The sequence below is a fragment of the Coenobita brevimanus genome, chromosome 58 (assembly GCF_032717465.1).
Source record: "Coenobita brevimanus isolate Jiangsu-jjx chromosome 58, ASM3271746v2, whole genome shotgun sequence".
In the NCBI taxonomy this organism is placed as follows: domain Eukaryota; kingdom Metazoa; phylum Arthropoda; class Malacostraca; order Decapoda; family Coenobitidae; genus Coenobita; species Coenobita brevimanus.
In genome coordinates, this window is record NC_137011.1 from 14,448,087 (window position 1) to 14,471,831 (window position 23,745).

General features: G+C 42.6%; 1 protein-coding gene across 1 annotated transcript in view; it reads left to right on the plus strand.

Annotated features, from left to right (window-relative positions):
- Positions 1 to 496: 496 nt before the first annotated feature.
- Positions 497 to 23,745, plus strand: part of LOC145402544 (2-hydroxyacyl-CoA lyase 2-like) — a 172,828-nt gene continuing 149,579 nt past the window's right edge. Inside the window, exons 1-3 of the mRNA XM_080274549.1 lie at positions 497 to 611; positions 5,198 to 5,356; positions 9,131 to 9,275. Coding sequence (XP_080130675.1) covers positions 504 to 611; positions 5,198 to 5,356; positions 9,131 to 9,275 — 412 coding nt within the window. The 5' untranslated portion in view covers positions 497 to 503. The remainder of the gene's footprint in view (positions 612 to 5,197; positions 5,357 to 9,130; positions 9,276 to 23,745) is intronic.

Below are 23,745 nucleotides of genomic sequence, written 5' to 3' on the forward strand. Positions count from 1 at the left end.
AAAGTAACTGCTTCTGTGGCCATTCCACAGGTGCAGTTCAGTACAGAGCGTACTCCAAGTAGGGATCTGGCACCCCCTAGTGGTAGACAGCACTTCCACAGGGCCAGGTCAGGGTCCTTTCCACAGTGAAATGCAGGGAAATGTGAAGTGGTTTGATCCCCAGGTGGATGCCACAGCTGCTCCACCCAGGGTGTACAGTGCCATGACATTTAGGCACATTGTCAATACCTGATGATGATGATGTTGGTGGTACTAATGATTATGAAGCTAATGATTATGATGGTTGAATGTTGATGCTAATGCTGCTGCTGCTGATGATGAAATCTTTGCATCAGCAGTGGATAAGGAGGAACCAAGTTGCTATATGGATAAAATAGATGAAATATAATGATGATGATGGTGATGATGACCAGTGGCGGTGGTGATGTTAATGAAAATTTTGACAGTGATGATGAATTCTTTGCAACAGGAGTGGGTGACGACCAGCCACACACCTTGACACAATGGACGAAATCCCAATGTGGGGACTTTTCGTGTTCAGTGCTGTTATTGGGATTGGAATTGGATGGTTTTTCTCCAGGTTTAATCTTCCCTATATCTGGCTGCATAAGGTAGGAAGTTTAACTCTTCTGTTCTCTTATTAGGTTAATAAGATGCAAGATAATTGTGGTCTTGCTTCATTATTCACCGCTCTAAACATATACCAGTCGCTACATGATTTAATGGCCCAGTGAGTACAGTAATGTATTATTATTTCAGCATGGGATATATTTATTTTTAATATCAGGCTGAGAATATCTTTTACTAAAGTTTTTTCTTTTTAATTTGAAGAAAGTAAAGGTGGGGGTAGATGCCTTGAGGCACTTAGTTATTGCGTTCATCTCTGTAACTTGTCCTTTCAGTCTGTGGTGGGTTTTTCACCCAGTTTCATGGGATACAAGATGATTGCATCATCCAAGTTACCACTGTTACTTCTTTCATACTTTTTATAGCTCTGCCTAATTTTTCATATGTTTTGTGGGTTCAGGTAAGTCATTGATCCTTCAGGTCTAAAGTTGTATATAAGTTGGAGAGTGGTGAGGCCATACAGTTACCCAAGCTACACATACCACTCGAAGAATTCACAGTAGTTGGCAATGTCTTATACAGGTATAGGATCAACCCAGGACAGCTAAATCCTAGAAGAAATAACAGACAACTAGTGGTACCTAATGATATGATACCTCACTTTTTAAGGACAGTACACAATAGTACAAATGCAGGACATCCTGGCAAAGACAGAACGGTCAGACAAGCCCGGGTGTTATAGTACTGGCCATCGTTATGCAAAGACATACACATTTGTGCTATTACAGTATATCACTATAATATGTTATACAGTATTTTGTATTCAGTTTTTACTACCATGTATGTACTCCATACAATATGTTTTGGTTCTAGAGTATTATTGTGTCTATACTATATCTTGATGAGTACCATGTATTCATAGGTTATGGCAGAATATATAATTTTTTATAGGTACAACAGCTTGGCGTGACCGAGCAACGTCTATCTATCTGTCTATTGCCAGACGCCTCAATCCCGTTCGGGGTGGCCACAAACAAATTGCCTCCACGTTGCCCTGTCCCCTGCCATTTCACTGCCCAGCTCCCAGTTCACACCCCCTTCTCTCATATACCACTCCACCCCATCCCTCCTCATCCTCGGCCTCCCCCTCCCTCTCCCCCCCTCCACCTCACTCACATAAACTCTCTTTGTCAGTCTTTCACCCTCCATCCTCTCCACATGGCCATACCACCTCAGTGTATTCCTCCTAATGCTTCCTATCACATCCACATCCACACCACCACGCTCCTTTATATCCTCATTTGTCAGCCTGTCTCTCCATGTGACTCCACAGGCTCCTCTTAAATAACTCATTTCCACTGCTCTCACTCTTGACTTGTGTCTTTCCAACAACGTCCAAGCTTCACTTCCATACATTAGAGTTGGTATCACAATACTGTCATGTAGTAACTTTTTCACTTCCATGCTCACTTCCCTGTTTCTTATCACTGCTTTCAAGGAACCAGTAACCTTTCTTCCCTGCTGTACCTTTTCAAGCACTTCACCCTCCAAACCTCCATCCTTACTCATCACACTACCCAAGTACTTAAATGTGCTCATTCATTCATTGCCAGACGCCATGTATCCCAGACGGGGTGGCCAAGGGCTTAGAGTTAATTGTTTTACGGGGAGGGGCACTAATCCTCCACCAACCCCACTTTAAATGTACTCACATTTTCCAATTCCTCACTATCCTGCCTCGCTGTACATTCACTGACTTCACCTCTCTCAAAGACCATCACTTTACTCTTCCATACATTCACCTTTAGATTCCATTTCTTACACACACTCCCAAACTCATCCACCAAGCCTTGCAGCACCCCATTGTCTTCACTCAACAGCACAATATCATCTGCAAACAACAGTACAGGGAGATTCCAAACACTACCCTCTCTCACCAGGGGCTCTCCAACATTCACAACCCTACCTTTTACCTCTTTTATTACCCCATCCATGTACAGATTGAACAACCATGGAGACATGATACATCCCTGTTTCAACCCAACCTTCAAAGAGAAAAATTCACTCAGTTCACCATCCACATGCACTGCAGCCTTCGCACCATCATACATACTCTTCACAGCATTGAACAACTTCCCATCTACTCCATATAGGCTAGTCTTAATACTTTCCACAATCCTTGTCAATCTACCCTGTCATATGCTTTCTCCAAATCCGTGAAAGCTGCATACAACTTCTTTCCCTTCTCTAGAAACTTTTCCACTAAGAATCTAAGAATGAATATCTGATCTACACAACCTCTTCCCTTCCTAAAGCCTCCCTGTTCTTCTCCAAGTATTTTCTCTGTTCTTTCTCTAACTCTGTCAATAAGTATCCTACCATACACTTTTCCTATTATACTAAGAAGACAAATGCCCCTATGATTACCGAACAATGTCAAGACACTAAAATATAACACACTACATAATAGCTAGTGACATATAGGCTGTTAAGATGCCTTATAGAGGTTTGAGGAAAGTCGTGTCTAAGCTGGAGGAAACAACAGTGCAGATTCTATCTAGGGAATTTCACACACAGCACATCTGATGTCATGCAAAGTTACACCACACACCTGATGGAAAGTTCCTCACACATATGACCCAACCAGTCATATAGAAGGGAAATTGGAGAGACAGGGCAGAAGGGGTTAGGACACGATAGGAGAAGAGGCATGGTGGAAAAGGCAGGAGTAGAGGGTATGACGTTAGGTAGCATAAACCGCTCTCACCTTAGTACTGATCTTGTCATGATGACTTCCTCTTGAGAATAAAACTGCAATCAAACCCCAGACTCAGCTTTATCTTTCTTCTGCAATCCATAACAAGTCCATCTTGAAAATTCTCTCCTCATACAATCCCTACAATCTAACATTTTTTGGAAACGCCTTGGTGACGGCCACAATACTAGTGAAGGGGTTTGTCCAGAAAAAAATGAATAAGTAAAGACGAAGTCCTTTAAGAGTGCAGTAAACTCCCAATTATCCATCTTGGCACTACCTGGCATATGACATTATTCGGCATAGCCAATGGCTGAATTAAAATGGTCTGTCTATCTATCTGTCTAATGCCAGATGCCATAATCCCGTAAGGGGTAGCCATTTGACTTTGAGTTATTTGTTTTACGGGGAGGGGTACTAACCCTCCACCAGCTCACTTGACACTTAGGGAACACGTATGGGTTGGTTATATGGTTACCACCCAGCGTTGTTAATGGTTTCTTGGCTTACAGGAAACCATTTGGCTTGTCACTCAATGTAAAGCCACCTGTAAAGGAAGGAAAAGCAATAAGAAGTGGCAGGAAAGATGGGAGAAATAGGAAGAGAGGACGGCAGGCACAGAAAAAGAATGATAAAGGCCAAGGAAGAAGTAGGCAGCACCACATCAAGTGAGTAGATGATGGTCATCACCATCTACCACAAAATTAAAATGGTACCTAGCATTAAGCATAAAATCTTTGACTATCCGGCATGAAGGACCCTTTCTTCTGACTAAATGTACATTATTATCCTGAATGAGATGGTTGTTGTCATCAAACATCGAGCCACAATCCTTCCAAAAGAAAATAAAGAACTACAGTACACACAAAGAATAAGGTTTTACTGTACTGTAATATGAAAGTGAGGGAGGGAGAGAGGGAGGGAGGGAGGGTCGATGGTTGGTGGGCCTAGCAGCTCACAGGATGTTGCTTGGGAGATGCAGCGGTAGGGAGTAGATGAGTTTTGATTGGCTAAGGCAGGGGAGGGAGAATTCTGTTGCAGAGTTTTCATTGGCTTGCAGCAGGAAGGTGGATGTTCTCTCACTCTCCATCGTATTCCTCCACCGCCACAGTGCCGATATACAAACGAGCCTATTACAGTATTATTATTATTAAATGGCAATGTAAGCGATGAGTTTTCCTTCAAAACCTGTTTGGCTGTCTAGTGCTGCTGTGGCTCTCTGACACATCGTACTGCAGCCCCCCCTCCTCTTCTGTCCTCTCTGGTAAGTACAACTTACAGTGTTCTGACGTGTACATTACTGTTCTGTACAAGTGACCGTTGGATTCTGCTAAGACACCAATGAAAGTGTATTGGAAAGAAAAGTCGATTAAATTGTGTTACTAAACAAGAAGAGTTGATGAAAATGTGTTTATTTTACTAAGCAAAATAATCATGCTACAAAGGAATTGTTAACACAAAATATGGAATCATTTAGACAACTGTTTTGCCCAAGTGAAGTTTGTCCAGCTGATGGTCTGTGAACCCCCTTCTGTTGTGTGGCCCCCTCAAATGGTTTCATAGTTTACAGGAAATCATTTGGCTTGTCACTCTGAGCTAGAGTACCACTACACTGAGTGGATGACAAGCGCCCCCACCGACCTGTGTTCATTACGAGAATAAAATTCGTCTGTTATTTTTCAGTTAGCTCTCCAGTCATAGAGTCAGGGAATCACATAGTTTCCTAGTTTTCTCAAAAGAGTATTAAAAATTTACGAGGCTTAACTCATGCATAACCAGAGTCTTAACTGGGCTACTACTTGTATTGAATCCTTGAGCTTCTTCGCAATGTATTCACCATACCATAGGAAATTACTCACATACCCTCAATTTCAGATTGATGCAGACAGTAAGCGTCATGGTGGGGAACTTGTAGCAGAGGTGCTGAAGTCCCATGGTGTGCGGTACATCTTTACACTACCTGGTGGCCACATTTCTCCCATTCTAGTGGCAGCAGAGAAATTGGGTATTCGCATCATTGACACACGCCATGAGGTAGGCCTAAGCATGGATGATTTTAATTATCACTGAAGGCTACATGTACAAAGATTTTAATGTTTCATTTATTCCAAAAATATATACAGGAATGATGCTGGAGGAGGATGCCTTCACACAATGCAGCCTGGTTATACAAATGTCCCTCAGCTCTTTCCCAGTGTGCTGAAAATAGGTCAGTAGAGATGCAGGAGTAGGGCAGCTTCAGCCTGCAGTCCACTGGGTTCACATCCAAATGAGTCAGGTGCCTGAGTTCACATCCGAGTGAGCCTGGGGCTGCAATAACAATAGCATCCCACTCTTAATGATTTGGATGTATTGTTAACTGATTATTTGGCAAAAGACATTCGAATGAATATGTTCATTCTGGATACAGTTTTATAGACTTGTAAAGTCTTGTGAGAGTCTTTTAGTTCAGATCCCCTTTAGTCATAATATCCACTGAAAATGAAACTGAAAGCCTTCCTACTCGCCATTCAAGTTCCCAGAGTCTTGGCTTATTCTCGCAAGTGTAACTGTGTGCACATTTTAATTCATTATAAATATTAAACTGGTTAGCAGCATCTCCAGACATCACCTTCTGCTCCCCAAACCTCGCTCCCACTACATCATGGAGAGTGGTCAAAACCCTAGGTTCTGATCACCTCCCAATCATCATCACCACCAAAACCAGAATAACCCCAGCTGGCCACAAACACACATACACTAATTATAAGAGAGCCAACTGGGAGGCCTGTGTAACTGAAACAGAACAACATTTCGAAACACTAAACAGTACACCCATCACAAACATCAACACCGCTGTGCACACTTTCAATACAATCATACAAAATGCAGACAAAAGACACATCCCTAGAGGCAACAGAAAGAGACACCACAACAACTTCACACCAGAAATTCAAGGCCTCATCATACAACGGGACACACTGCGACACTCCCCAACACCCCATACACAAGACACCATACAACAAATACAAGAACTCAGCACTTAAATAAACAGTAAAATATCAGAACAGCAAACACTAAACTGGAAAAATTACCTCCAAACACTTGACCACAGAACAAACATCAGCAAACTCTGCAAAACACTAAACAGCATCACACTTTCCAACAGCAACACCACACAATCACACGCTGCCATCACAACAACAGACACCATACCCTCAAACAAACAACAAGCAAACACTCTCATCAACCACTTTTCACAAGTCAGCCATCTAACCCCTCATCCGGAAGACCGACGTATCATCAGATGTAAGAGACAGTTCCCCACAGACCCAGACTACGTACCTTTCACTTTTAACCAGACGAAGCACATCATTAACAACCTCAAGCACTCATCTGCCTGTGGACCAGACAACATAAGCAACAATCACCTTAAACACCTAGGACCACAAGACATACAAGCACTCACCAACATATCAAACTACAGCTACTCACACAACATAATACCCAACATCTGGAAGCATGGCAGTATCATCACTATCCCTAAACCCAACAAAGACCCCACGTTACCCTCCTCACATCGCCCCATCACACTCCTCTGCACCCCCTCTCTAGTCACTGAAAGACTGATACTACAACTAGTCACACCTCACAACATGGCTTTAGGCCACTACACTCCACAAACACCCTTCTTACAGACCTTATACAGAGAGTTTTCGATGGCATAAATTCAGCTAGGCCACCACACAGAACACTCCTAATCACACTAGACATTAGCAAAGCCTTTGATGCCTTCCCCCGCCACAACCTCACGAACAAAATACTCAACACAAACATGCACAATAACACAAAAGATGGCTGGCAAACTACATAGCAGGCAGATGTGCACACGTAACATTTGCCGGTCAGTCTTCTAACATCAGAAACTTCACAAACAACGTCCCCCAAGGATCTGTTTTGTCTCCTACTCTCTTTAATCTATACATGCACGACATACCCACACCCCACACACCATAGATACATATAGCTTCCTATGCATATGATATAACACTTACATGTACACACCAAAATGCAAACACAGCTGCACACATTATTCAACCTTACCTCAACACACTACACGAATGGTTCGCCACAAACAGGCTCAAAATAGCCCCAGCCAAATCTACAGTGACTCTTCTCACAATTTGGACAGCAGAACACAGTCACATCCTACACCTCACCATAAACAACACTCCCCTACCACACACACACACACACAAAATCCTTGGTGTAACATACAATACATCAATGTCATTTAAACAACACATCACAAACATTAAAAATAAAATAACACCAAGACTCAATGCTTTGAGGTCACTTGCCCATACAACATTCGGACACAACAAAGAAACCACCACCACAGTATACAAACAATACATATGTTCAGTGATGAATTATGCAAGCCCTGACTGGGCTTCTAACCTGACCAAAACATACTACAACACTCTACAGACCATACAGAACAAGGCCCTAAAAATAATCACAGGCTGCACAGCTACTACACCCACAGACCACCTACATCAAGAAACCAAAGTCCTCAAAGTCAAGGATCACCTAGACATGAGAGGCACCCAGTTTCTTGCTGCAGCCTCCACAAACCCACAACATCCACTACAGTACATGGCAGCACATCCACCCACACCAAGGAACATCAAAACAACACCCAGCACACGATACCATACACAAAATACTATCATCTCTCCCCCCTTGCCCAGCTCAGACCAGCTTCCAGAAGCATATCCATACTCAGATCACTCGCCGCTCCATTCAGTCACTTAAAGACAACACACAGCTGCATGCACGGCCTCCTGACATCCACCCTTCTGAATCTTATCTTCTTCGTGAGGACAGGGTCCACCTGGCCAGGCTGAGATGTGGGCACCATCCAGCCCTCTTAAGCTACCAGAAGAGGCTGGATGACTCCATCGCTGATGCCTGTCCAGGATGCAACACAGCACCCCATACTATTAAGCACAATATGGAAGACTGCATTGCACACAATCACCTACGCCAACAACACAACATACACTCTTTGAGATCTCTGTGGGAAAGCCCGGTCTCGGCCATGGCCTTCCTAAGGGACTCGGGGCTGTTTGGTCAGACTGCCTAGGGAACAACTACTACTACTACTGATGCTACGACAAGACTGTCAGGTATAGTGTTGATGCAGCTGCTGTGACATCTGGTCCTGGATATACCAGTACTTTATAGTACCAATACCATCACAGCTGTCAAGAATGGTCACATACATTTTCCTAGTCAATCTTGCATTCATGATTCTCTCCACATGGCCAGATGAATTTAGGGTACCGTACTCCTCCTGATCCTTTTCATCATATTTGCATGAATATCACAATGCTTCTGAACTTCCCTATTTGACTGTCCTTCTCCATGTAACTCCATAAACCAAACCATCTCAGATTATGTCTTGTAACATTCTCCTGCACACACATCCACATAAACACCACAATGGTCCTGAGCTTTCTCATTTATCTTCTCTCCTTATACAGTAACTCCATATGCCAGACCATCTCAGGGTACTTTTCCTAGTATGTTTTAACATATTGACACCAACTCTTCAGCACTCTTGAACTTTCTCACTTGTCTGTCTGTCTTTTCATTCAAGTACAACAACTCCACATGCCAAACCTCCTCTGGATACTAATATACGGTACTTCTAACAGTTTCCAGAATATTCACATCCACTCTCCAGAACTTCCTCATTTCTTGATCTCACTCTCTTTCCATATGAAATTCCGTACTCACACTTGTCTAATATGAATACTTTAGGTGGCAGCTGTATTCGCCGCTGATGCTGTGGCAAGACTGTCAGGGACTGTTGGCGTGGCAGCTGTAACTGCTGGCCCTGGATTAACCAATACCATCACAGCTGTCAAGAATGCACAAATGGCAGAGAGCCCTATTCTAGTTATTGGTAATTACACTTCTTTTTATTGGTTTAAATAGTATGTAGAAACCCAAGAAATGACTGGAGGTGGTTTCATCATGTAATGCCAGCAAGATGAACCTGGTTGACCATCTACCTAGCACCAGCTGATCAGAGTGGTACTCTCAAGGGGAATGGGAATGCCGATGATAGGGAGAGCTGGATCTCCCGTTTCACTAGCTACCTAACCATCCCCCTTTGCTGACCTTTACAGTATGAGACTAACATGGAGAGTAGACCAGCATACTTTCCCAAACACTTTGCTCTGTCTCATGCACTACCCTGCATGCACTTTACATATCACACATTGTACCCCACTATGTCACAGTTATTGATGCCAGCAAGGGCATGTGGCCAGAAAACTTTGCCCCCGCTACCTACTGTCAGACCTATGGAAGGGAGGTGTGACATGGGCTCCACCAGCGTAGTTGTGGGGACTGGAATGGGATGGGGCTTGGATCTGTGCTAGAGGGTACAGGGCATTGTGTTTCCCTTACTGCTTCTTCCGCCTAGTAGAGAGCTCCCCTTACTGCTTCTTCTGCCCAGTAGAGAGCTCCCGAACCTGGGAGTAGTGCCCCAGGAGGCTGCCCTATCAGTGGGTGTATAACAGCTGGGCAGTTACAGTACCAAGGGGCCAAGGCACACATGCAGGGCGTCCCTGTAGCTGTCGTGGCAGGGTACCCTGAGGCCACTACCAAAGCCACTGGCCACTGCTAGTGGGCTATGGGTCCCAGGTCCCATGGCTGGATTTGGGACTATGCGGGTGGGCAGTGCCTGTGGTCTGTCTCTCCCTCTGTTTAATTTTAATGACTTTGGCAAAAAATGTGAAGGGGAAGCCTGACGATACTAAATCACCTAGGATCTGAGCGGCCTCTTGGAATGTGGGTAGTTTGAAGGGCAGAGTGAGGGAAGTTGTTGAGGTGATGAGTAGGAGGTTGGTGGATGTTGGCTATGTATAGGAGCTTAGATATGGGGGAGGATCAGCCAGAATGATTGCTGGGAGGGATAATCTGTACAAGATATTTTGGCAGGGAAGGGCAGGTGGATATAGTGATGTTGGTGTGCTGGTTAAGGAGAAATGGGTGGAATGTCATGAATGTAATGGTAGTGAATGGAAGGATAATAGTAGTGAAAATTTTGTTTGGTAGGGTCACATTTTCATTTATATTGGCATATGCTCCATAGGCTGGCTTGGATGATGTAGAAAAAGATAGACTCTGGGATTACTAAATATGTGTGGGAAGTGGTATGGGGGATGATGGGATTTTAGTTATGGGAGGGGACTTAAATGGTCATGTAGGTGAAACAGCTCAGAGATATGAAAGGGTACAAGGGGATGCACATATGGGATGAGAAATGAGGAAGGGGAAAGGATGCTTGAGTTTGGGGAGGCAATGAACATGGTTTTGTGCCACATGCATTTAAGGTATAGAGAGAATAAATTGATTACATATGAGTCCGGGGGAAATAGTAGCCAGATAGACTATTAACCCCTAAAGCACGGGTCGTTGCGTTTGTGACGCTCGCCAAAAAGGACATAACGGCAGATCGTCGCGTTTGCGATTCAAGTTCTATCTATCCATCTATTGCCAGACACCTCAATCCCGTTTGAGGTGGCCACAAACAAATAGCCTCCAAGTCGCCCTGTCCCCCGCCATTTCACTGCCCTGCTCCCAACTCACACCCCCTTCTCTCATATACCTCTCCACCCCATCCCTCCATCTCATCCTCGGCCTCCCCCTCCCTCTTCCCCCCTCCACCTCACTCACATACACTCTCTTTGTCAGTCTTTCACCCTCCATCCTCTCCACATGGCCAAACCACCTCAGTGTGTTCCTCATAACGCTTCCTATCACATCCACATCAGCACCACAATGCTCCTTTATATCCTCATTCGTCAGCCTGTCTCTCCATGTGACTCCACAGGCTCCTCTTAAATAACTCATTTCCACTGCTCTCACTCTTGACTTGTGTCCTTCCAACAACGTCCAAGCTTCACTTCCGTACGTTAGAGTTGGAATCACAATACTGTCATGTAGTAACTTTTTCACTTCCATGCGCACTTCCCTGTTTCTTATCACTGCTTTCAAAGAACTAGCAACCGTTCTTCCCTGCTGTACCCTTTCAAGCACTTCACCCTCCAAACCTCCATCCTTACTCATCACACTACTCAAGTACTTAAACGTACTCACATTTTCCAATTCCTCACCATCCAACCTTGCTATACATTTACTGACTTCACCTCTCTCAAAGACCGTCACTTTACTCTTCCCTACATTCACCTTTAGATTCCGTTTCTTACACACTCTCTCAAACTCATCCACCAAGCCTTGCAGCTCCCCTTCGTCTTCACTCAACAACACAGTATCATCTGCAAACAACAGTACAGGGAGTTTCCAAACACTATCCTCTCTCACCAGGGCCACTCCAACATCCACTACCCTACCTTGTGCCTCTTTTATTATCCCATCCATGTACAGATTGAACAACCATGGAGACATGACACTTCCTTGTTTCAAACCAACTTTCAAAGAGAAAAATTCACTTAGTTCACCATCCACACGCACTGCAGCCTTCGCACCATCGTATATACTCTTCACAGCATTCCACAACTTCCCATCTACTCCATATATTCTTAACACTTTCCACATTCCTTGTCTATCCACCCTTTCATATGCTTTCTCCAAATCCATGAAAGCCGCATACAACTTCTTTCCCTTCTCTAGAAACTTTTCCACTAAAGATCTAAGAATGAATATCTGATCTACACAACCTCTTCCCTTCCTAAAGCCTCCCTGTTCTTCTCCAACTAATTTCTCTGTTCTTTCTCTAACTCTGTCAATAAGTATCCTACCATACACTTTTCCTATTATACTAAGAAGACAAATGGCCCCTATGATTACCACACACTTCTTTTTCCCCTTTTCCTTTGTACAAGGGAATAATTATACCTGACTTCCAATCCTCTGGGACTCTACCTTCCTCCCAGGCCAATCTGCACATCTTCCACATCCATTCTACTACTATCTCTCCCCCATGCTTCAGCATTTCACCACACACTCCATCAATTCCTGGGGCTTTCCCTGATTTAACTTTCTTCATTGCTTCCACAACTTCTATCCTACTGATTTCTTCCTGTCTTCTCACCTCCCTCCTTCTCCCAGCCATTCCCCAGCCACTTATACTCGCATTACTTCCATCCTCTACGTTCAACAATTCCTTAAAGTGTTCTCTCCATCTGCTCACTTTTTCTCCTTTCTCCACTAGTAATTTACCATTTTTATCTTTCACTCCCCTGCTAACTTCACTTCCACCCTGTCTTACTCTTTTCACCTCTTTCCAGAACATTTTCTTACAGTCCCTCCACTTTACACTCAAATTCCTTCCAAATTCCTCATCCACTCTCTTCATACTCTCTCTTACTAATCTTTTCACCTCTCTCTTTCTTTGTGCATATAACTCTCTCTTCTGCCTCTCAACTTCTTCCACGCCCCTTTTTCTCATCCATTCATTGTATGCTTTCTTCTTTTGTGCCACAGCCTGTTTCACCTCTTCAGTCCACCACGCTGTTCCTTGCACCCCCCTCTGTCTTCCTTCCACACACCACATCACATGCTGCACATATTTCTTCTGTAAATATCCTACACACACCTTCCACGTCTCCCATCTGCTCCAATTCATATTTGCCCAATCATTCCTCCACTTCTCTCTTATACTCTGCCTTTTTCTCATCCTCTTGTAACCTTTCCACTCTCCTTGCAACTACTCCTTCCTTTCGTCTTTCCCTTCTTCTATTCCTCCATCTTACTTGAATTTTAATTCTGGCCACCACCAAGTAGTGGTCAGAAAGTCCACTCCCCCAGCCTCTATAAACTCTTGCATCCATTATACATCTTTGCATGCCTTCATCCACACACACATAATCAATCATTGCCTTCCTTTCATTCAGTTCACCACCCACCCTTCTCATCACTCGCTATGTATATCTGTGGATCATTTTATGCCTGAAGAGGGTATTGGCTATCACCAACCCCCTCCTGGCACAAATGTCCACTAACGCACTCCCATTCTCATCTATCTCAGCAGGCACACCCCACTCACCAACTATCCCATCCACCTTCACATTCCCAACTTTACCATTCATATCGCCAATCAAAAACACTCTCTCATTCCTTCCAAACTTTTCCATGCACACTTCTACATTTGTCCAGAACTCTTCTCTCACTCTTCTAGCACGATCTTGCGTTGGCGCATACACACACACAATCGCCCACATTTGTATTCCAACTTTCAACTTTACCCACACAATCCTTGACCCAACTGATCCATACTGTCTTATGCTCCTCTTCCATCTTTTACTCACAGCTATACATACTCCTTCCTTTGCCCTCTCATTCTCACCTACTCCTGCACATATACCCCATCCATACTCCCAATCTCTCACACTTTCTCCTCTTCATTTTGTTTCAGTTATTCCGCATACATCCACTTTCGCACCCTCAAGCACCTGGACAATCTCTCTCTCTTTCACCTCATCATTCGCTCCCCTTACATTCCAAGTTCCAGTTACCATGTCCTTTATCCGGTCCTTGGTCGTCATCGTTTGGTCAGTCCTTGTCTGAGGCTTGTTGTTTGTTTTTTTAGTTAGTTGTTTTCCGGGGAGGGGCACGAACCCTCTGCCAACCCTTTTAGTCGCCTTTTACGACAAGCAGGGATACTGGGAGAGTATTCTTGAAAACCCCCCCTACCCCCAGGGGTAGGGGGGTTAATTTTGAATAAACGCGGGCAAGGATGTTCCAGCTGGTATTGTCTATCAGTACCACCACCCTTTAGCTACAATTAGCATACTTTACCTTTGTACTACTGACCTCTATTGTTGCCAAGTATCGCATTTCCCCCCCCCCCCACCGCGGCACGGCCAGCCTGGCTGTGATACATGGCAGCACTCTGACTGCTCAGAACTGTAAATCTGCACTCTCGTCTCACAAGCAGTTTATGCTAATAGGAAACGCTTGTTTCCCCAGTTGTTATACTAGCTTTTTTTCGCACGGTTTGCCCCTATTCAGCGTCAGTGTACCGCAGGCTTTCAAAGTGACATTATGGCGAGTTCTAGCTCTCGAGTCAGTGCGAGCGGCCGACAGGAATGAGAATAAAGTGACGGGCGTAAGGCAGAATAAAAAGCGCGCCGCGGTGATCTTTTGGGAAGTAATATGATTGAAAATAATGTAGTATGTGGTTTTAGCTGTGAAAATGGAAGTGTTTTTTGAGTGACGGGAAGACCGCCACCGCGCTGCATGTCAACCGTACGCTTCGTTGATTTTAGCCTTATTTTCAGTGCTTATTGTACAAATACGGATTCCAAACTACCTGTACGTTGTAGTATAAAGTTTACTGTGACAGAATGAGGCTGTGGTAGAGGGGAAACCGGGTTGCTGGAGGTGTGAAAGTGAAGATTTTGTTACCCAACTTTGCAAGTCTCCACAAGTCCTTGGGTAGTCCACGAAGGCTCAACACCTGTCTCTGGAGAAAGCTGAATGTAAGTACTATCTGCCATACCAAGTATAATATTCTAGGGTTAATCTCTGATTTTTGGCTAATATTTTCCTACAGGTACTCAGACCGCGATGCAACCCCGCCACCCGGGGGGGGGGGTCGGCTGTCCATTGGCCGCGCTTTAGGGGTTAACTGGTCAGGAGGGCTGATAGGAGGTTGGTGAGGGATGTTAAAGTTACAGGGAAGAATGAGTGTGTGCAATAATCCAAGTAATTGATGTAGTAGTTCTTCCCTAGGCAGTCTGGCTGAACAGCCCCGAGTCCCTAAGGAATGCCATGGCCAAGATCGGGCTTTCCCACAAAGCTCTAAAGGAGTGTATGTTGTGTTGTGTGCAATGCAATGCAGTTTTCCATAATGTGCTTAATAGTATGGGGTGCTGTGTTGCATCCTGGACAGCCATCAGCGACGGAGTCATCCAGCCTCTTCTGATAACCGAAGAGGGCTGGATGATGCCCACATCTCAGCCTGGCCAAGTGGACCCTGTCCTCACGAGGGAGATAGGATTCAGAAGGGTGGATATCAGGAGGCCATGCACGCAGCTGTGTGTTGTCTTTGAGTGACTGAATGGATTGGTGAGTGATTTGAGTATGGGTATGCTTCTGGAAGCTGGTCTGAGGCAGGTGAGGGGGGTGAGATGACAGTATTTGTCTATGATATCGTGTGCTGGGTGTTGTTTTGATGTTTCTTAGTGTGTGTGGATGTGCTGCCATGTAGTGTAGTGGATGATGTGGGTGTGTGGAGGCTGCGGTGAGAATTTGGGTGCCTCTCATGTCTATATGATCCTTGACTTTGAGGACTTTGCTTTCTTTGTGCAGGTGGTATGTGGGTGTAGTAGCAGTGCAGCCTGTGATAATTTTAAGACCTTGTTCTGTCTGGTCTGTAGAGTGTTGTAGTGTGTTTTAGCGAGGTTAGAAGCCCAAGCAGGGCTTGCATAATCTGTCACTGAACGTATATATTGTTTGTATCCTGTGGTGATGGTTTCTTTTTGTGTCCAAATGTTGTATGGGCAAGTGATCTCAGGGCATTGAGTCATAGTGTTAATTTATCTTCAGTGTTTGTGATGTGTTGTTTAAATGACATTGATGTATGTTACACCAAGGATTTTGTGTATGTGTGTGTGTTCTTACCTAATTGTTCTTACCTAATTGTATCTTTACAGGAATGAGTGAAGCTCATACTGTCCCGTGTCTTAAACCATATTTATCGTACATATCCTTAAATTTGTGAATTGTTTTGGCACACACTATTTCATTCGGTAGTGCATTCCATTGATCAATTGCTCTGTTTGGGAAACTGAATTTCCTTACGTCTTTATCACCTCTCTTCTTATGCAGTTTTTTGCAGTGTCCTCTTGCTGATGTTTCTCCATATGTTAAGTAATCATTTATGTCTATTTTCTCCTTTCCTGATATGCATTTGTATAGCATTATCATGTCACCTCTTTTCCTTCTCTCCTGTAGTGTTGGTAGATTCAGTTTATATAGTCTTTCTTCGTAGCTTAGGTCCCTTAAGCTTGGTATCCATCTTGTAGCGGCCCTTTGAACTTTTTCAATCTTGTCTATATGCTTTTTGAGATGAGGACTCCAGACTACTGATGCATATTCCAGGGTTGGTCTAATGAATGATGTTATTATCCTTCTTAGCATGTCTTAATTTATGTATGTGAATGCTATTCTCATATTTGCAAGCAGTGTATACGTGTTCCGCACCTTCTCGCTGATGTGGTCAGCCGGAGATAGTCTGTTATTGATAATCACACCTAGGTCTTTCTCTCTTTCTGATGTGTATAGGGTTTTATTTCCTAACTTATAATCCCAATCTGGTCTTTTTCCACTTTTGCCAAACTTGATTACATGACACTTGTTCACATTGAATTCCATTTGCCATGTACTACTCCATGAAGTTTATTTAATTCTTCTTGAAGCTCTTTACAAGAGTCTGTGTTAGTAATTCTCCTTTGTATTTTTGCATCATCTGCAAACATATTCAGATAGCACTCATTTCCAGTGTTACTGTTTATATCATTTATATACTGTACACTAAAAACATGATTGGTGCCAGCACTGAACCCTGTGGTACTCCACTAGTCACTTCTTTCCATGATGAGTAGTTTCCTCTTAGTACTGTCCTCATTTCTCTTTTTATGAGAAAGTCTTGCATCCAACAAAGCAGTTTGCCTCGAATTCCTCCTTCATGGTACCGTTTCCATAAAAGTCTTTGGTGTGGTACTGTGTCAAAAGCTTTCTTGAAATCTAAATAGATACTGTCCACCCATCCTTCCCTTTCCTGTATTGTGTTTGTTACTCTGTCATAGTAGCTCAACAGATTAGTAACACATGATTTTCTTTTCTGAAACCAAACTGTCTTTCTGTTAGCATACTGTGTTCTTCTAGATGATTTACCCAAGCTTTTCTTATAAGTTTTTCTAATACCTTGCTTACAACACTGGTCAGTGATACTGGTCAGTAGTTGAGTGGATTTTGTCTATTTCCTTTCTTGAATAAGGGGACAATATTTGCTTTTTTCCAAATATCAGGTAGTTTACCTTGACTCAACGATTTCTTGAAAATTAAAAATAATGGTTTACTTAACTCCTTTGCACATTCTCGTAGTACCCAACATGAAATTTCATCTGGACCACTTGCTTTTCCTCTGTCTAATCTACTTAACTCCTCCTGTATTACTTTTTCTGCTATTTGTTTATCTCGTAGTATGTGTGGACATGCGTGTTCCACATAGTCCCTCTCAAAATTTTTTTCTTCTGTACAAACTAATTGGAAATTCTTATTTAGTGCTTCACAAATATCTTTCTCTTGTGTATAAGTGATTCCCTTGTCCGTAATGGATTGTATTATATCTTTTACTTTAGTTTTGCTTCTGATATAGTTGTAAAACAGCTTTGGTTGATCACTACTTTTATTTATTATATCCTCCTCAAACTGTTTTTGGGCTTCCCTCTTTATTCTTGTATAGTCGTTTCTTGCCTGTTTGTAATTATTATACGCCCTTTCACTATTGTGTCTTCTGTATCAATTCCACAACAAATCTCTTCTTTCTTTTGAATTTTTACATTCTGTATTGAACCATTTCTGTATTTTCTTATCTGCTTCTTTGTGCTGTGGGATGTACGTCTGGGCTCCTATTTCATAAAATTCACAAAATTTTTTATATACGGCATTTAAATCTTGTCCTCTAAGCTCATTTTCCCAATCAACTTCCAAGAAATACTTCTTTAGGTCTTGATAATTTCCCTTTTTATAGTTTAGGCTCTTTTTGTAACTATCATTGCTGTTTACTATGTCATATGCTATCCTGAAGTTATAATTTAGTACTGCATGATCGCTTTTGCCGAGTGGAGGGTGATATATTAAACTGTCAGTATCATTTTCTTGCCTTGTAAATATTAGATCTAGCACTGAAGGTACATCAAGTCCTCTTTTTCTGGTGGTTTCTCCCTCGTGTTGCGTTAAGAAAAACTCCTGAACGAGATCCAGGAGCTTTTGGTCCCAACAGCTTTCTTGGCTATTTATATCTAGAGTATTCCAATTTATATTTGTATTGAAGTCCCCGGTTAGTATAATTTCCGATTTCTCTTCCATTTTATGTAGCAATGATCTTACACTCTGAATTGTACTCTCTGCCAGGTCCTCATATTCATCTCTTTCCCATGTGTTTGATCTGGGTGGCATGTACAAATTGGCTACAATTACTTTACCTTCAGATGTGTCGATCTCTACTGCAATCAGTTCTACTTGTGATGGTATATCTAGTTTAATTTCCTTGACTTTTAGATTTTTCTTAGTTAATATTATAATTCCTCCTCCTTTTTTTAAATATGTCTCTTCTCCATATATTGTATTCCTCTAAGTTTAGTATGTCATTTGATATCCTTGGTATTAATTTTGTTTCAGTTAGGCATATTATTTGTGGTTCATTTTCTCTGACATAATCATTCATCTCTAGTAATTTAGATACCATTCCATCCACATTTGAGTACATGAATTTTATCATCTTGTTTATATACTTGTCATGACATGATTCTACTACCTTCCTCCTTTTTCTTCCATCCTGTTTGTGTACCACTTTCGTACCTGCAATCCTATTACTTTGTAAAAAAATTTCTTCTTCTCCTCTTCTGATCTTCCCTCATTTTTTGTTTTTGCTTCCTCCCTTTTCTCTTTCAGTAATTCCAGTTCCTCTTGTGTTAGGCATCTTTTTATCCATACATTTTTAAACTCCTCTTTTTCCTTAAGATTCTTTGCATTTTTTAGTATCTCTTCCACAGTGTTTACACTCTGGAAAGTCACCTTTAGAGGTCTTGTCTTGCTTTCTCGTATTTCCCTAACCTTTTGTGTTCCTCTGTGTCTTTACTACAGATTTCCTCTGATACTTCTTTCAGTAAGCTCATTACATTTGCCATCTCCTTTTTGTTTCTTGTGATCTTGTTTTTAACTTCTTCCTCTTCTATACCAGTGATTACTATTGATTTGTTTATCTCTACTGAATCTCTGACTGATTTTGGATTGTTTTGGATGATTCTTTTCACCTCCTTTTTAATACTTTTTTCCTCCACCCTTGTTTCTAAGTCTTTCTTTACTTTCACCATTTCAGCATACGTGGTTTCTACATCATTTTTGTAGCTTTGCACAGCTTCATTCATTTGTGTTATCTTCTCCTCAGTATCACTGCTCTGGTCAATAAGACTGCTAACTTGCCTAATTGTCTCTGTGTCATTTCTGAACTCTTCCATAACACTCTCGTGATTGACTACCGTACTTGGCATTTCACTCATTTTCTTCCTAAGTGTACTCAATTCCACTGTTAGTTCACTGATGGTTGTGTCTTTCTTATTGGCCTCCCTTCCTAGTTTTTCTATTTCTTCCTTTTGCAAGTGCATCTGCTTCCTTATTTCATCAATTTCATTTTTGAAAGCCATTTCTCGTTTTTTTTACACGGTCAAGCAGTCTATTGTGAGTCTCTACTTCAACCAGTTCTTGGTAGAAATCATCATTTTGCTTTTTACCTTTATCCCTTTTCTTTTCCAAATTTGTTTTACTGAAGTATGTATCCATTTTGCAATACTTAAAGTGCAAAGCATGTACTTACAATCTCTGTGTTGTTATAGTCTAAACAAACCTCAGAGATGACTCAGCGTATTCTTTCGTCTTGGTTCTATTTCCTGTTTTTACAAGTCTTGTTTAAACTTATTATTTTTTTTCCTTTTAATAATGAACAATCATTTAGTCTAACCTGGTACTGAGCTTGACTCATACAAAGATACTATTTAGGTAATGCCACTGGCCGTGATGATTTGGTACGGAGCGCCGGTGTCACACGTCCGTCTAGAATGAATCCCTGTGTGTGTGTGTGTGTATGTGTGTGTGTGTGTGTGTGTGGTGGTGAGTGTTGTTTATGGTGAGGTGTGGAATATGACTATGTTCTGCTGTCCACTTTGTGAGAAGGCTGGGGTTATTTTGAGCCTGTTTGTGGTGAACCATTCATGTAGTGTGTTGAGGTAAGGTTGGAGGATATGTGAGGCTGTGTTTGCATTTTGGTGTGTACATGTAAGTGTTTATATGTTGTCTGCATAAGGAGCTATGTGTATTTGTGGTGTGGGGTGTGGGTGTCATGCATGTATAGGTTAAAGAGATTAGGGGACAAAACAGATCCTTGAGGGACACCACTTGTGAAGTTTCTGATGTTTCGAAGATTGACTGGCAAATGTGACGTGTGCACATCTGCCTGCTAAAAAGTTTGCCAGCCATCTTTTTGTATTATTGTGCATGTTTGTATTGAATATTTTGTAAGGTTGTGGCGAGGGGTGGCATCAAATGCTTTGCTGATGTCTAATGTGACTAGGAGTGTTCTGTGTGGTGGCCTAACTGAATTCATGCTATCAAAAACTCTCTGTGTAAGGTCTGTAAGAAGAGTGCTTGTGGAGTGTAGTGGCCCAAAACCATATTTTGATTTGGCTAGGGGTGTGTTAGGTGTAACTAGTTGTAATACCAGTCGTTCAGTGACTGCAGGGGATGCAGAAGAGTGTGATGGGGCTGTGTGAGGAAGGTAAAGTGGGGTCTTTGTTGGATTTGGGGATGGTGATGATGGTGCCATGCTTCCAGATGTTATTTATTATGTTGTGTAAGTATCTGTAGTTTGATATGTTGGTGAGCGCTTGTATGCCTTGTGGTCCAAGGTGTTTAAGGTGTATGTTGCTTATATTGTCTGGTCCACAGGCAGATGAGTGCTTAAGGTTGCAGATGATGTGCTTCATCTGGTTGTAAGTGAAAGGTGCGAAGTTTGGGTCTGTGGGGAACTGTCTCTTGCGTTGGATGACACGTCGGTCATCGCGACGGGGGTTAGGTGGCTGACATGTGAAAAGTGATTGATGAGAGTGTTTGCTTGTTGTTTGTTTGAAGGTATGGTGTCTGTTGTTGTGACGGCAGTGTCTGATTGTATAGTGTTGCTGTTGGAGCATGTGATGCTGTTTAGTGTTTTGTAGAGTTTGCTGGTGTTTGTTTTGTGATCAAGTGTTTGGAGATAATTATTCCAATTTAGTGTTTGCTGTTCTGATATTTTATTGTTTATTTGAGTGTTGAGTTCTTGTATTTGTTGTACGGTGTCTTGTGTATGGGATGTTGGAGAGTGTCATAGTGTGTCCCGTTGACTGATGAGCCCTTGAATTTCTGGTGTGAAGTTGGGGTTGTCTCTTTCTGTTGCCTCTAGGGATGTGTCTTTTGTCTGCATTGTGAATAATTGTATTGAAAGTGAGCACAGTGGTTTTGATGTTTGTGATGCGTGTACTGTTTAATGTTTCAAAATGTTGTTCTGTTTCAGTTGTGATGGCATCCCAGTTGGTGCTTGTATAATTAGTGTATGTGTGTCTGTGGCCAGCTGGGATGATTCTGGTTTTGGTAGTGATGATGATCGCGAGGTGGTCAGAGCCAAGGGTTTTGACCACTCTCCAGGATGTTGTGGGGGCGAGGTTTTGGGAGCAAAAGTTGATGTCTGGGGATAATGGGAGGAAGAGGGCCTGATGTGGGATATGGGTATGTTGATGGAGATTATTGTGTGGTAGGTGGGGGCTCTCACCATCCACTCACTCGATGTAGTGCTGCTTTCGGGTGTCTGCCCTTTCCACTCCTCCATCCTTCTTTCCTTTCATTCTCTTCTGTCTTTCTTTCCTTCCTTCCTTCCTTCCTTCCTTCTTTCCTTCCTTCCTTCCTTCCCTTCCTTCCTTCCTTTCTTCGTTCCTTCCTTCCTTCCTTCCTTCCTTCCTTCCTCGTCCATCTGCCCACGGGTGACTTTACACTCCGTCTTCTGCCTTTTTTCCTTCATTCTTTCCTCTTCTTTCTGTCTGTGGGTGACTTTACACTGAGTGACATGCCAAATGGTTTCCTATACACCAGGAAACCATATACTATGCTGGGTGGTAACCATATAACCAAATTTTGTCGCCTGGTGGTTTAGTGAGTAATTACGACGCCCCAATCGGATTGAGCCTTTATCATTCTTTTTCTGTGCCCTCCCTCCTCTCTTCCTATTTCTCCCATCTTTCCTGTCACTTCTTATTGTTTTTCTTTCCTTTACAGGTGGCTTTACATTGAGTGACAAGCCAAATGGTTTCCTGTAAGCCAAGAAACCACTTACAGCGCTGGGTGGTAACCATATAACCAAAACATACGTGCTCCCTACATATCAACAAGTGGGTTAGTGGAGGGTTAGTGCCCCTCCCGTAAAACAATTAACTCAAAGTCAAACGACCACCTCCTACAGGATTATGACGTCTGGCAATAGATAGATAGAAGTACAGTAGATCCTAGTTTTCCACGGGGGTTAGGTTCCAGAGACCCTCATGGAAGGCAAATTCTGCGGATACTCAAGTCATCATCACAAAATGGTATATTATATCCACATAAGCTAGGCACATCCCTGACAAAATAAAAACATACTTTAAAATATTACAAATACATATTAACACTCACCAAAAGACTGTGTGTTCTCTTCAAAACCTTCGTACAGTGATGACGATTGGTGTATGACGATGATGACTGCTATATAGATGACGATGATTGCAGTATGATGACGATGATGATTGTAGTGCAGTTCCTACAGTGCCAATGTGATGAGGCGACTAGGTGTGTGGTGGCACTGTAGGTAAGCTGTGAGTCTAGTCTGACCCTTCTGACAAGATGCCAGATAACACCTTACGCTCTCTCTTTGGCTTAGAAGGATTGCTTTTATCCTTTACTTGTTTCTTGGGAGCCATTTTTCACTTACACAATAAAGTACAGTAGAGTTGTAAACATGAGAAGGGTGACGACGACGTAAATAATGAACTGATTGGTGTTTACAATAAGACTGGCAAAGTGGTGGGAACGCCAGTGGGTGCGGCTATGCTAACTGTAGCAACAAAAGAAGTGCAAGTTTTGCGCCAATTTCAAATTAAGTTACAGTGCATTGTACAGTATTAGAATAAGTTTGATCCGCGGAAACTTAAATCCATGGATGCAAATTCCGTGGATAAGAAGGGTCTACTGTATACAGGGCAAAATTTGGGTCTCAGAGACTTTTATTGGATTACCAAACAGTATGGAAAGGAAGAATATGATATTTAAGGTGTCAGATCAGATGAAGAGGGAAAGCAGAGATATCATAGGTGAGCAGTGTGTGAAGAGTAATGGGAGGTAGTGGTGAACAGTGGGGATATTAAAGACACCTGGAAAGAGCATTATAGCAGGTTGCTGAATGAGGAGTTTGACTGGAACAGGGAAGGATTGGAGTCAGCAGATCCAGTGTTTCGCCCTTGGACTTTGATTAATGCTGCTACTGAGAGGATGGGAGTAGGCAGGATGCAGTTGGGGAAGGCGAAGTGTGTGTCTGGGTTGATTGCTTATGTTTAAGGCCT